General features: G+C 45.0%; 2 protein-coding genes across 18 annotated transcripts in view; one reads left to right on the top strand and one right to left on the bottom strand.

The window, feature by feature from the left end:
• LOC137542461 (bactericidal permeability-increasing protein-like) overlaps positions 1-14,531 on the top strand; it is a 353,798-nt gene that overhangs the window by 3,934 nt on the left and 335,333 nt on the right. For 2 of the 16 annotated variants that reach the window (XM_068264382.1, XM_068264384.1), the window contains exon 2: positions 12,324-12,353. The exons of the other annotated variants lie outside the window; for them this stretch is intronic. The gene's annotated coding sequence lies outside the window, so the exon portion shown is untranslated. The remainder of the gene's footprint in view (positions 1-12,323; positions 12,354-14,531) is intronic. 16 annotated transcript variants of the gene reach the window in all.
• The window catches only part of LOC137542462 (bactericidal permeability-increasing protein-like), a 49,792-nt gene that overhangs the window by 31,366 nt on the left and 3,895 nt on the right, over positions 1-14,531 (bottom strand). For both annotated transcript variants that reach the window (XM_068264390.1, XM_068264391.1), the window contains exons 3-5: positions 10,679-10,742; positions 6,864-6,955; positions 4,283-4,459 (exon numbers count right to left, since the gene is read on the bottom strand). In XM_068264390.1, coding sequence (XP_068120491.1) covers positions 4,283-4,459; positions 6,864-6,955; positions 10,679-10,742 — 333 coding nt within the window. The remainder of the gene's footprint in view (positions 1-4,282; positions 4,460-6,863; positions 6,956-10,678; positions 10,743-14,531) is intronic.

Genomic DNA, 14,531 nt, shown 5'->3' with positions numbered 1-14,531 from the left:
AGGACCCAACTGGAGAGTAGCTGTCACTATCTCATCATGTCACATGTCTCGCTGGGTACACTTTAAACACCAAACTATAGAGTCAGCTATTAGAACTAGATGCAAATAATTTAGAGTTCACTCAGATCTTATTCTAGTATTATGCAACTTTATGCAGCTTAGCACCAATTTGCCCTCTTTTTCACAGGCAAAGTTTCATCTATTTGTCATTAAATCCACAGCACTGAGAACCTATGTAAAGTCTAATAATGCATACAAAATAACCTATTGCTGTGGGCTGACTTTAAGGTAATTACCGTAGAAGACATCTCAAACATACCAAAGAAGACATCTCTAAACCTTTGCCAGACTAACTGGGCACTGGCCCAACACAGCTCATTTTGAAATGCCCTGATCTGTTCAGGCCAGCTTTTCACAAAATAGTAAACTTTTCCATGCAAGCAGGAAAGTTTCCTACCTGCCTGAAAGAAGCAATCATTCGGCCACTACTCAAGAAACCATCCATATTTTGAGTAGCTAAAGACCTAGGAAAAGCTATTTAAAAGGCTGCGTACCTCCAACTTGAGACTGTGAGAGAATGCGGAAAAGCCGCCGCGTGTACTGACAGCAAGGCGGCTGATTCTGCGTCCAACGTGGCTGGTAACTTGGCAGAACGCGGAAAAGCCGTTGCATGTACTGACAGCAAGGCGACTGGTTCCGCGTCCAGCGCGGCGGTTTGCACGCAGCAGCGTGCATCTGGTCTGGCTGAGTCTGTTAGTTCACACAGGCTTAGGAATATGCGCGCGCTGAAAGGCAGAACTTTTATGATGGCCAAGTGGGGGGTCAGCTGACCAGGCTGATCAGCTGACCTCAGAGCTGGTAACCATTGGTTGATCATTTCAGGGTGGCGCCAGAGAGCGCTGCTCTATATATGGTTACTGCTGGCCACTCTCAAACTGTCTGCCGTTGCGAACACTACGTGGAAGCACTCAGACCTTAGTCAGATCCAACAGTGTGTTTGAACCAGGAGGACCTGGGAATTCACACTGAGCCAGATTACTTGTGTTATCATTCTGTTATACTTCAGACTAGTTCCAGGGTGTAGAGACCACGGACCTCACACCCAAGACTAGGGAACTTGTGTTATCATTCTGTTATACGTCAGACAAGTTCCAGGGTGTAGAGACCATGGACCTCACAACCAAGACTAGGCATTGTTTGATATTTGTTATGACCTGTTGCTTTCCTGACTATCCCTCTGCTCTCTGATTCGTTACCATGCATATCTGATATTCTGTTGCCAAATCCTGCCTGCCTTGGATACCAAATCAGCCTTCTGTCTTCGTACTTTGTCTGTCCGTGTGTTGCCGACCTGGCTTGCCCGACCTCGAGAGCTATCTCCACCAAAGAGATAGTCTCCAGATCAGTCAGTGACATCCAACGTCAGGTGTCACTCACTCTCTGGCCCTTCCTACCTTCAGCCTGACTCCACCCCTTGGAGAGTCTCAGGCTGCTGGAGGGTTTCTGTACTCTCTATAGCAGTACCTCCTGTACTGCCAAAGGCCACCTGCTCTTCAGGTGGATTACTCAAAGTCATAATGTTACACCAAACACTCAATATATTTATATTCAGAGGTGTCCAGAGGTTAGTACTATATCTGTATTATTGGTGATTCTGCAGATCATCCATAATCAGGCATAGATCTGTATTCTTGGTGATACTGCAGATCACCAATAATCAGATTCTCTCTGTGTGCTGACACCGATCGTTACAGAGACACCCTCTAGGACCGAGTTGCCCACACTTTTTCGGCTTGTGAGCTACTTAAAACAATTATCAAGTCAAAATGATCTACCTATGTACAATTTTTTAGGAACACATTTGTATATACAGAACTGAAACTGTGGTGAGGTTGAGATCTACCATGAAGTCCTTCGCGATCTACCAGTAGATCGCGATCTACCTAATGAGCACCCCTGCTCTAGGACCACCTGGCTTCAAGGACCACCACAGCTGCACTCATCCAGATCTGCAATGACCTGCGCTCATGACCAAGGACAGAGGGGAGTTTTCCATCCCAATACTGCTGATTCATTTCTATTTTGATACATTTGATCATGGAATCCTGCTTAACAGGCTCCAAGAGTACTTTGGACTTGATGGTTTAGTCCTCCAATGGTTCACCTCTTTGTTTGCTGGCAGAACACAAAGGGTAGCCTTGGGGCCTTTCCATTCCAACCCTGTACCACTATAATATGTTGTAAACCAGGGCTTGATACTATCCCCTTTGTTATTCGCCATATACATGCTGCCACTTGGAAAAATCATCCATAAACACGATCTGACATACCACGCTAATGTGAAGTTAATGTGTATATAAAACGTTATATTTATCATTCAAACCTGACCATGACAGACCCCATTCCAAGTATAAACTCATGCTTAGCTGAGCTTCAGGAGTTGATCAATGTCAAGTGGCTTAAACTAAATGCTGACCAAACTGAGATTCTTGTCACTGAAGGTCAACGCCTACCAGCAAAGCTGCTCCAGAGTCAGCACCACTGAGGGTAGGAAACTCAGACCTTACTAGGTCCAACACTGTGTGCAGCTTGGGTTTACTTATTGAGGGAGAATTAAATGCCAGGAATCAAATTTAAGCTGTTGTGAAGTTTTCTTTTTTCACGTAAGGAATTAAAAAAAAAAAAATAAGCATCTCATTCCCTCAGACTATTTTCCTTCACTAGCTCATGTCTTCATCACACCACAGCTTGACTATTTCAATGTTCTTTATGCAGGCCTAACAGACTTCTATATGCAGGCTTTACACCTGCAGCTAGTACAGAATGCTGCCGCAAGACTGTTAACAAGCTGACCCCGCCATTGCCACATAACACCAATCTATTTCTCGCTCCACTGGCTACCCATAAAATGGAGAATCCTCTTCAAAAGTGGCATGCTAACATTCAAATCTCTACATGGCCAAGGCCCTGGATTTCTGAAGGATTTGTTGCAACTGTGTCACACCTCCCACAACTTCAGATCAACAGGATCTAATAACGTGACCATGCCCAGAGTCCAACTAAAAACCTTTGTAGCCAGACCCTATTGTTATGCTGCCCCTACCCCTTGGAATGCCTTGCCACACCCAATAAAGACAGATCCAACCCTAAAGGCATTTAAATAAAAACTGAAAAGCCACCTGTTTTGTCTGGTCTGGCATTTATGATCACGTTTTTGCCCCTGTAACACATTAGGCCCCATTCACACTTAGAAACGCAATATACCAGTGATTTTTGCCGGCGGTTTGCAGGAGTGATTTTTCCGCGATTTCACGCAAAAAAAAATCACTGAACACTGCGGCGATTTTGCCACCATCGCGTTTAGCGCTTCTATAGCACTGAAATGCGTTCGCCGGGAAATCGCCTGAAAATGGTGCAGGCGATGTTTGTGTTTCACGAATTTGGGCAATTTGCGGCGATTACCGCAAATCGCCCAAGTAAGAACGGGCCCATACAGTTTCATTACACTAGCGCTTTTAAAAAGCACTAGCATTTGAGCGTTTTGCCGAAATCGTGGCAAAATACTCTAGTGTGAATGGGGCCTCACTATGTACTGATCTGAGACAAGCTTATGCTCTTTGGGTCATACAGGAGAAAAGCACTTTACAACTGCTTTATTGTTGTTATTAACTTGTTAAAATTGTATTTGTGCCAGTTGTATGTAACAACAATGTACAACATTGTAACGGTATTGCATGACTACATACAGGGCCGGTTCAAGTAACAATTGGGCCCTAGGGCAAAATTAGTCTGGGTGCCCCCCAACAGACACCCCTGGCCAAAATGCATCATTAGAGGCCCTTTGTTGCAGCCAAATTTCCCTCCTGGGCCCCTGAGCTGGCTGCTGACCCTCCCCGAATCACCTCCCAACTTAACAGACTCTGCAGAGTTCCTGGGGAGCAACAGTTAAGATGGGGAAGGGACACCTTGGGGCCCCTACAGGCTCTGGGGCCCTGGGGCAATTGCCCATTTTTTCCTATGGTAGCGCTGGCCCTGACTACATTATAAATAAAATAGTCACCCCCTGCTCTGTACTGTAACTGACCGTAGTTTCATGTTTGACGACATTTGTATGAAATTTTCTTCACAATACACTTTTTTGCAAAGTTATTTGAGTGTGCTTGTGCACTTTTGTACAAGTCCCCTCCCCCCCTCCCCTTTCACTGCAGCCCCTGTGCATGTGAATAAATTCTCTACAACTAACCACAAAATCCGTAACCTTTTTGACAGATTTATTTCTTACCATGTTGTCCGTTATATTGAAGACAAGCTTTCCAGCATATTGGTATGCAAACCCAGCTGTACTAAATAAGTAGTCTGAGATCGCAATGTAGATCATAAGTTTGTAGTCATTGGGTAGGGACACTGGCTGTGGTGAAAATGGCGGTGTACTAGGGTGTTCCAGATGAAAGACTTCACCCTGCAAATAAAAATATTTTAGCAGTGGAGCCACCAAAAAGCAGATACATATAAGGCCACAGATAGCACGGCTGATTGGCCAGGGCTCTCTTTACTCTTTGTCACTTAATGCGAATGTAAAGGTAGCCATACATCTAACAATGATGGGCAGATTTTACCAAGAGACAAATCTCTCTCTGATTGAATCTGATTGGAGAGAGAGAGCTGTCGGCTGCCCATACACCCCAGGCCGATTCCCGATTAATCTCAGCATTACATTTCTCAGGAATTGGCAGAGTCGCCACTGCCCCCCCTAGTTTATAAATTTGCCCTCCGTGTGCATTTATACGTTACATAGTCCTGTGCCGTTCAACATGCAGGTGCCCATGCGTCTTCAGAATCCCCCGCTCTTCTATTAGAGGTGTGTGATGTCACCCATGCACCCCGTGCTATACGCCGGTATCAAATCTGATAATAATTATTGAATCGGATGGCCGATCGGCCATCAAGTCGAGAGATGTATGGCCACCTTAATATGTGGACATATCTTCCATCCCTATGTAAAATCTGTGGTGGCATATTGCATCAGCTGTAATCTACCATTGACTTGTATTGTTAATTGTTGTATTGTTTATATTGTATTGTTATACTTTGTTTTTGGGTGTACAGAGTAATGATAATAGTTGCTTGTGTGCAGCAGAACCTACAGAGAACCACATGATCAGTTTAATTATATGATAGGATTTTAAGGTTCTGATTTGCTATTAAAGAGACTCTGTAATGAAAAAAAGTTTCCGGGGGGGTACTCGCCTCAGTAGGGGGAAGCCTCTGGACCCTATCAAGGCATCCCCCGTCGTCCTGTGTCTCATGGCGGTCCTGCTGCAGCCCACGGAACGCACAGCCGACAATTTGTCAGGCTGTGCAATATTTACCTTTTCTGGCTCCAGCAGGGGCGCTGTTGCAGCTGTCAGCACGGAGATAGGCGGAAACAGCCAATCTCTGTCGGGCCCACTCTACTACGCAGGCGCAGGAGTCTTGTACCTGCGCAGTAGAGCGGACCCGACAGAGATCGGCTATTTCCACCTATCTCCGAGCGGAGAGCTGATACTGCGCCTGCACTGGAGCCGGGAAGGTAAATATTTACATCTCCGCTGTTCGGGGAGCTTTATCGCCGCCGTGGGACACAGAAGGACAGGGGAAGCCTCGATAGGATCCGGAGGCTTCCCCCACCCGAGGTGAGTACACCCAAGGGGAACTTTTTTTTAGTGACAGATTTTCTATAAAGAGGAACGCTACATGAAAATAATGTACAAATAACTGCTTAGTTTTTACAATATTCAATTATTATTAATTATTTAGTCAGTGTTTACCCATATCTTTCCTTTTCCTCACCCTGATTTACATTCTGAAAGTTATCACAGGTGGCGGCATATTTACTGCTGGCAAGGTGCATCACTACAGAATGTTTGTTTACTAGTTCCAAAAGTAGTAGAAAATATATCTGGTCTCCCAGAATGCTATGGGAGGAGAGTTCAACATAGCTAAACAGCCCTAAGGCTGTGACATCTTTAGGAGTGCATGGCTACATAAAAATATACAGCAAATTATAGATATATATAAAGTGTACCTGATGCAGAAACATTATACTGTCACTATGGTGTTTTTTCAATACTTCCAGCTTTGTGACCAGCCTATCAGACCCTTAGTAATTTGTTACTGGATCAAGCTGATCATGTTTCTCCATAAGTTCTGTTCCATTTGAGCAACACCACAGGTAACAAATAATTTGTGGATAGAATTTGCACACTGAAATGTATTTATTCTTAAAGAGCACTTGAGCGTTAGCGAAATACTAACATAATGGCAGTGATCTCACTGTAGTGTTTGCCGCCGATCGCGGGTGATTCGCGATTAGCGAGAAAACGCGTTGCTTGCAGCATTTTTCCATGATTCTGGAGAGATTGCGATACAGTGCTTAAAAAAGCGCTGATCACGATCGCTGGATAATTGTGAGAGTGTACAGTGATTTTACCGCGCTAATCGCGGTAAAATCACCCGCACGTTTTGTGACTTCAAGTGAGAAGGGGCTCAAAAGGAAAAGGAAGCTGCTGACATGATTCTACTGCCCAACGCCCACCCCTTGAAAGACTCATGGAGTTGCTTACATGGTGCTTGACCTGCTGAGGGTGCAGGATGAAGTATGGGGTGATCTGTAATTGTTTGCATACTAGCCTGTATCATGTACAATGTCCTCATGTTTCAATATAAATTATGTCCACATGTAGCAGTGTTTTGTTTTGTCTGTGACGGGAGTTTGGTCTTTCTCTTTGACACATCAGTTAAGCTATTTGAGAGACATGCCACCATATATGCATCTTCAGTAACACCCCCCACCCCCACCAAAAATAGATATTATGATACCGTACCTTCATCTTCACATCCATGAAATTCCCTACCAAATTAGGAGGACTTGTCAGGGAATAATTAATAGCTGCCACATTGTCAAGGTTTTCTGTTACTGCAAAACAAATAATTAAAATTAGAGAGAAAAATGTATACTGTATATACTCGCATATAAGCCAAACTTTTGGGACAAAAAAAAAGTGTCCTAAAAGTGGGGGGGTCGGCTTATATGCGAGTCATGTTTAGGGGTGTGTGCGGATAGTTACATCTCTTTGTTCCTGGCAGCGTCTCCCCTGCAGCTCTGCTTGCTATATCTCCAGGTTTCACTTTCTTCTCGTCTGGGGAGCCACTTCCTGTTTCCCTTACAGATCGGTACTTTGCCACTAGATGTTAGTGGTGAGTACAAAGCTGCAAGGGAGACGATGGGTGCCCAGAGACCCGGAGAAGCTGAAGCCTGGATCTGTAGCAAGTACAGAGCTGCAAGGGAGATGGGAAGAGGTAGCTATATGTACACTGCACAACACTCTGCATCATATGCATACACTCTGCAAGCATCACATGATCCACACTCTGCAAGCATCACATGATCCACACTCTGCAAGCATCACATGATCCACACTCTGCAAGCACCAGATAAGGCCTGAAAGATAAATCGAATTTGAACCGAATCACCAAGATCACAATTTCGGAATCGTCAAAGCGGCAATTATCGCGTTTACATCATTTCCAGAAGTGGCTTCAAACTTCCCCAAAGTCCCAGCGCCTGCGGCCCGCAGCGTTGGACATACCTTCCACACGAGTCCAACGCTGTCCTTCCTCTATCGCCGTCTGACAGCTCTTGTGCTTGGCAAAATTCCGGGTTCCTGTATGTCACATGACATACAGGAAGTATTCCATGCATAGCTCCCAACTGTCCCTTTTTCGGAGGGAGTCCCTTTTTGGGAGCCCTGTCCCTCTGTCCCTCTTTACTCCTCATTTGTCCCTCTCTCAGGACTTTGTCCCTCTTTCTAGGTAGATATATATATTTCTATACTAAAAATGTGTTTGACTGTAAACTTTATTCCCATCCTTTAAATTGATATAGTACTAATTTTAAAATGTTAATATGAAGGAAAATGAACCCGGATAGAAAGGACCAGTGTGGTTTAAATTATAAAACATATGTTTCGTATGAAACCTTTATGGTATGCATGACTAGAGGCGTGGTGAGGGCGTGGCCAGGGTTGTGGAAGGGGCATGGCTTAAGTGTCCCTTTTTCTCATCTCAAAAAGTTGGGAGGTATGTTCCATGCATTAGAGCCTGCAGGAGGCGAAGTGGATAGATAGACGGGCATTGCTGGACTCGTGCTGGAAGGTATGTCCAGAACTGATGCAGCTTGGGGGACAAAGGAGGCACAGAGAGACACAGAGTGGGCACAAAGACAGAGCGGGCACAGAGAGAGAGAGACACAGAGAGAGGCAGAGCGGGCACAAAGACACAAAGGGGGCAAGAGAGAGACCGCTAACTGACTGACTAGTCCTGCGAATAAAACGGTTAAACACACGGTATTCTGTCTAGCCAACAATAAACAAACAGTAGCGTATCTTCAGAGACCCGGGATCAGTTCTGTGTGTGCTGATAAGCAGGGTAGCGGACAGTGAATGACTTGGAGAAAGTCGTTTATTCACGCAATATAAATAATTAATATATACAGACAATTATTAAAATCACAATTATTAAGACAGTAATAGCCAGTATGAAATAAAAAGGGAGAAAATACTTATGGTTTGTGGAAATATGTCCTTGTGGGAAAATCATAAAGTTCTTGGTTTCAAAGTTCAGCAGAATTCTTTGTTCCAGGTTACAGAAGAGATGGCCAATCAAGATGGCCGCCAACACATGTGTCCTTTGTCTCAGAGCTTCATTCAAAGTTCAGCAAAATGGCCACCAGCCCTATGTCCTCTGAGCTGGCAGCAGGATGTTCTCATATGGATGGAATGGGAGGACTTCCCTGCCCGCCTGCTGGCCAGGTGCTTTTGATGAAGCTGGTTTGGGGGTGTGGCAATGCCGACCCCTTTGAGTCACCCACCAATGACAGTTCATTCCCTCTGTGAGATTTTAGGGCTAAAGTTATGAAATGCTGTAACTCCTGAACCATACATGTTATATTTAGGGGGGTAGCAGCTTCAGACTTGTTGGAAAATACAGATTAATATGACATCAGACACGGCTAAGCTAGCGGGTCAGGCTCCTGAGAAGATTCATATCTCGATAACCGGACGGTCTATCCCAACGAATTTCATATCAGCACGATGGCCAGATTTTACCGAACAAGACGATATGAATTTTATAGCTGTGCGACATACGGTTTTCATATGCTGACAGGAAATCATACCACCCATGCTTTTCTTATGGCCCGTGCTCGGTGCCGGATCGTCTGGCTTTCTATGGCCCCCACTGTGGAGCCAGCTTCCTGGTCCTTTTCATGGGGACATCTGCTGTAGGGGGAATGAGCATTCATGAGGGGTGAGGGGACTGCTTTGGCTCACAGGGGAACAAATCTCTGGATTTAAAACAACACAAAAATGTCATTTTCGGATCGCTTGCATGACTGCTCAGATCCGACAGGGAGCCATCAGGAAAGCGACTGTGAATTCTCTAGATTCACCTGCGTTTCTCACGGCTATTCCGTGACACTTGGGTCTTACTAAGAGCTGGTATGCCTGTACTTTGAAGGGTGTTGGTGGAGGAATGAAGTACCTTTAGCGCTAAAGTTTATCTGATGTGGTATATTTCTCTAATGTTTATTGATTTGGCACTATTTTTCTCCATGACTAAATGCTTGTTTAGGCACATTAAATGTTTTTCTTCTGAGCACTAAAAAATATTCACTATGTGTTAAATGTTATCTCCTTGTAGAGGGGAGTAGGGCGCATAAATAAGTTTATTCAATACACATGAGAAGGCTCACGCTGTCCTGCACACAGCCAGGCTGCTGCACTGTCACACCCCATTCAATGGGCCTGATGCAGTTTTTTTCGTACCATAAGACGCACCTTTTCTCTTCAAAAGTGTGGGGGAAAAGTCATTGTGTCTTATGGTCTGAAGGCGCGTCTTATGGTCTGAAAGTCTTGTCTTTCCCAGGGTGTCTCTTGTCCCCCTGTGTCCTCCATGTCCTTTTCTGCCCCCTACATCCTTTGTGTCCTTTACTGACCCCTGTGTCCTCCTTGCCCTTCTCTGCTCCCTGTGTCCTCTGTGTCCTTCTCTGCCCCTGTCCTCTGTGTTCTTCGCTGCTCCATGTCCTCCGCCTTCTTCTCTGCCCCCTGTGTCCTTCATGTCCTCTGCCCTGTGTCCTCTGCCTTATTCTCTGCCCCATGTCCTTTGTGTCCTTTTCTGCCCCCCTGTGTCGTGCGGTTTCATTATGCTCTGTGTCCCCGTGCTCTCCCAGTAGGTGACATACTTACCAAGCCAGGAGTTGAGTCCTGCGAATAATTTGGGTGTGTGTGTGTGTGTGGGGGGGGGGGGGGAGGGGGGGGGTGTTGAAGGGAGAAGACCTATACTATGCCCCTGTACCATGGATGCACCAGGTTAAGTTTGTTTATTTTTTATCCTGTTTTTTTACCTCTAAACCTAGGTGCGTCTTATGGTCCGGAGCATCTTATGATCTGGTTAGTCTGATAAAGTTGCTGTGTGCAGGGAGCACATGGCAATTTTACTATTACTAGTGCAGGGGCAGAACAGGCCTTCAACCCTTAGTACCAGAGATGTTACCGGGCTAATGCACATGTTGCTATCATAACATGCAGCATAACGTGCTTTACTACGGTTGCATAATGAATACTTATAGCAGTCCACCTACCTGGCAGGGTGTGCAGAAAAGGCTGCAGTTGATCTTTCACAACAATAGTGACTTGTTCACAAATCTGAAAAGAAATACATGCTGACCTATCTGATTTCAGTAAGATTCTGCTAAACAATATTATACTTCTCTGCACTTCCTGCAAAATGGATGTGTATATATACACGTCTTATTTATGCACAAATTAGTGCACAGAGGATGTTTAATAAATGTTCGTTAAGCTGAAACGCATGTTAGTTAACATATCGGTAATATAGTACTGTATTATCAATATTTTACTATCGACTTACCTGGTCTTCTTTTCTCAAACTAACCCTCCCTCCTAATGTCTAACAATTACCTCCCTCCTAATGTCTAACAATTACCTCCCTCCTATTACCTAACACTAACTTCCCTTCCTAATGCCTAACACTAACTTCCCTTCCTAATGCCTAACACTAACCCCCCTTCCTAGTGCCTAATGCTAACTCCTTCCTAATGCCTAATACTTATCCCCCCTACTAATCCCTGACACTAAACCCCGCCTAATGCTAACCCACCTTCCTAATGTCTAATGCTAACCTCCTCCTAATGCCTTACACTTACCCTCCCCCTTCTAATTCCTAACACTAAACCCCCCTAATGCCTAATGCTAACCCACCTTCCTAATGCCTAACATTAACTATATTCCTAATGCCTAACACTAACCCCCTCCTAATGCCTAATGTTAACCCACCTTCCTAATGCCTAACATTAACCCACCTTCCCAATGCTTAACATTAACTCACCTTCCCAATGCCTAATGCTAACCCACCTTCCTAATGCCTAACACTAACCCCCTTCCTAATGCCTAAAACTAACCCCTCTCCTAATATTAAAGAATCTGTACTCTAAAATTCTTACAATAAAAAGCATACCATTCTATTCATGATGTTCTCCTGGGCCCCTCTGTGCTGTTTCTGCCACTCCCTGCTGTAATCCTGGCTTGTGATTGACAGTTTTAGGCAGTGTTTACAAACAAAAGACATGGCTGCTAACCAGCTTGTGATAGGCTCGAAGAAGCTCAGTCTGTGACTCATACAGAGCCTGCAGGGGGTGTGGGGAAGGGGTGTAGCTTCTCCCTATCACAAGCAGAGCAGCACATTCTTGCCTGAGCCAACAAAGCTGACAAAGGAAAGAATATTAGATTAGATAACAGATATCACAGCGACTGTGCAATTAGGAAAGGCTGCAGTAAGACAGACCACATTAGAACAGGTATAGGAACTTATAGGATAGAAGAAATAAGGCTGAAAATTTTGTTAGAGTCTCTTTAACAGTACCCCCTGGTACCCAAAGTAAGTATTATACCAGCCGAAGTACTAGCTGTTCGGCTACTGATAGCCAGTCAGTTAGTATCCTTGCCTTGGCTCTGTGTAGCTGCAGTTTAACATTGTAGGCTATTAAACGTCCCAAAACGCCTAATTCACCTGGTCCGTTTTAAGTAACCAGTAACCATATAATGAGAGGGATGTGGAGATTGCCATATTTTTTTCCTTTCAAACAATGCTAATTGCCTGGCTATCCCCCTGGCCCTATGCTTCCAATGTTTTACACCACTAACCCAGAACAGGTATGTGGATCATGTGTTCTGACCACACTAACCACTTGCTTTTTTCCTTTTCAGGTGTGCTAATTGAAAGCTAGGGACAGCCAGGTAATTGGGATAATTTAAGATTACATATTTTATTTCTGATATGTAACTTCAAAGAATCTAATTATTTGTCTTGCTCTAGCTCAGTGCTGTCCAACTTCATGGGCATGGAGGGCCATTTTTTTCTGACCTCATGGTGGAGGGCCGAAGGTTCTTGCTGGAGCCGCAGCACCCCCCCCCCCCCCAAAAAAAAATGCAATTAAAGGACAATTAGATTGGCAGCACGGGTGGAGACAAATTTACATGAAGTTAGCAATGTGGGACATTAGATCAGGACAGTGGTGGCAAACCTTTTGGAAGCCGAGTGCCCAAACTGCAACCCAAAACTCACTTTATCGCAAAGTGGCAACAGCAATCATGATGCCCCCAACAAGACAAGTTTAGCAATCATGAGGCCCCCAACAAATCATGAGGCTCCCAACAAGACACATTCAGCAATCTTGAGGCCCCCAACAAGACAAATTCAGCAATCATGATGCCCCCAACAAATCATGAGGCACCCAAGAAGACAAATTCAGCAATCATAAGGCACATAAATAGACAGCATTTCACATAAATAGGCAGAATGCCCCCTTAATATGGTTGACACCTCTTACCTGGCTTTTAAATTCTCCTCTACTGGCTGCTGTGCCTGGCAATAGTGTTTTTGGCTGGATTGGGGATGCTGTGTGGGCTGAAAGGCCTTGCGGTGATGCTGTGGCCGGGCTGGCGGTGATGCTGTGGTGTGGCCAGCTGAGGTAGTGACAGGTGCCCCCCAGTTAGTGACAGGTGTCCCCCCAGTTGAGGTAGTGACAGGTGCCCCCCAGTTAGATAGTGACAGGTGCCCCCCAAGTTAGATAGTGACAGGTACCCCCCAAGTTAGATAGTGACAGGTACCCCCCAAGTTAGATAGTGACAGGTACCCCCCAAGTTAGATAGTGACAGGTGCCCCCCAGCTAGATAGTGACAGGTGCCCCCCAGCTAGATAGTGACATGTGCCCCCCAAGTTAGAGACAGGTGCCCCCCAAGTTAGATAGTGACAGGTGCCCCCCAGCTAGATAGTGACATGTGCCCCCCAAGTTAGAGACAGGTGCCCCCCAAGTTAGATAGAGACAGGTGCCCCCCAAGTTAGATAGTGACAGGTGCCCCCCAGCTAGATAGTGACATGTGCCCCCCAAGTTATATAGTGACAGGTGCCCCCCAGCTAGATAGTGACATGTGCCCCCCAAGTTAGAGACAGGTGCCCCCCAAGTTAGATAGTGACAGGTGCCCCCCAGCTAGATAGTGATATGTGCCCGCCAAGTTAGAGACAGGTGCCCCCCAAGTTACATAGCGAGGTGTCCAGTCCCCGTTACCTTTCATCAGCGCTGTCCTCTCCCGTGTCCCCGCTGGCGCTGCCTCAGCTCAGACCTCACAGATCGCGGCGACTGAAGAGATAGCGGAAGCCATGCCTGCAACTCAGGGAGACGAGCGGGCCGCAGCTGGAGGCCTGGCGGGCCACCAGTTGGACAGCGCTGCTCTAGCTAAAGGTAGCATAGAAGATGTGGACCAGATATTTTGCTCTAGCTATTAAACTATTTGTGAAGAAAACGGCATCAGTAATTTTGGGGACAATAGTGCATGTTGATTAATACAGGTTTATATAAATGTTTTTATACTAGTAGATCTAGGCCTCTATTTAGTCAATGAACCCATTTAGTCAATGAGCAAAGCTGGCCAGTCGTTGGCTACTGCAGAAGCGCAGCCCCAAGCCGTGCGCATCCTGAGAATACTCATAATAGTTTTGGCAGTGCTTTTTCACCTACATTTTGGTACTTTTTTGATGGCAGAGAGTTGGAAAGTTATTTTAAACAGAAGATAAAAAATGATTTAGAAGAAAATTCAGACTTGTAAAGAAAAGAACACAGGGACACCGGGATGGGGGCTCCATCTAGTGTATAATCATAAGGTTACCAAGAAATGAGTAATCAAATAAAGGTTGTACTTACAAGTAAGGATGATCAATGAGATGCAAATTTTTTCAAAATTATGCAAATGTTTATGCAAATGTATGGATTTTGAAAACAGAACAATCAATTCAAACCCAGGTTTAAATTAACTGGTCCATTTTCAAGCTGCATAAGAATTTGTATCAACTCTGAAACATTTGCATCTCATTGACCATCCCTACTTGTAAGTATAACCTTTACTTGATTACTCATT

This window comes from Hyperolius riggenbachi, chromosome 12 (assembly GCF_040937935.1).
Source record: "Hyperolius riggenbachi isolate aHypRig1 chromosome 12, aHypRig1.pri, whole genome shotgun sequence".
Taxonomy (NCBI): domain Eukaryota; kingdom Metazoa; phylum Chordata; class Amphibia; order Anura; family Hyperoliidae; genus Hyperolius; species Hyperolius riggenbachi.
Note: the sequence above shows the minus strand (reverse complement) of the source record. Positions and strands in the feature narration are given on the sequence as shown.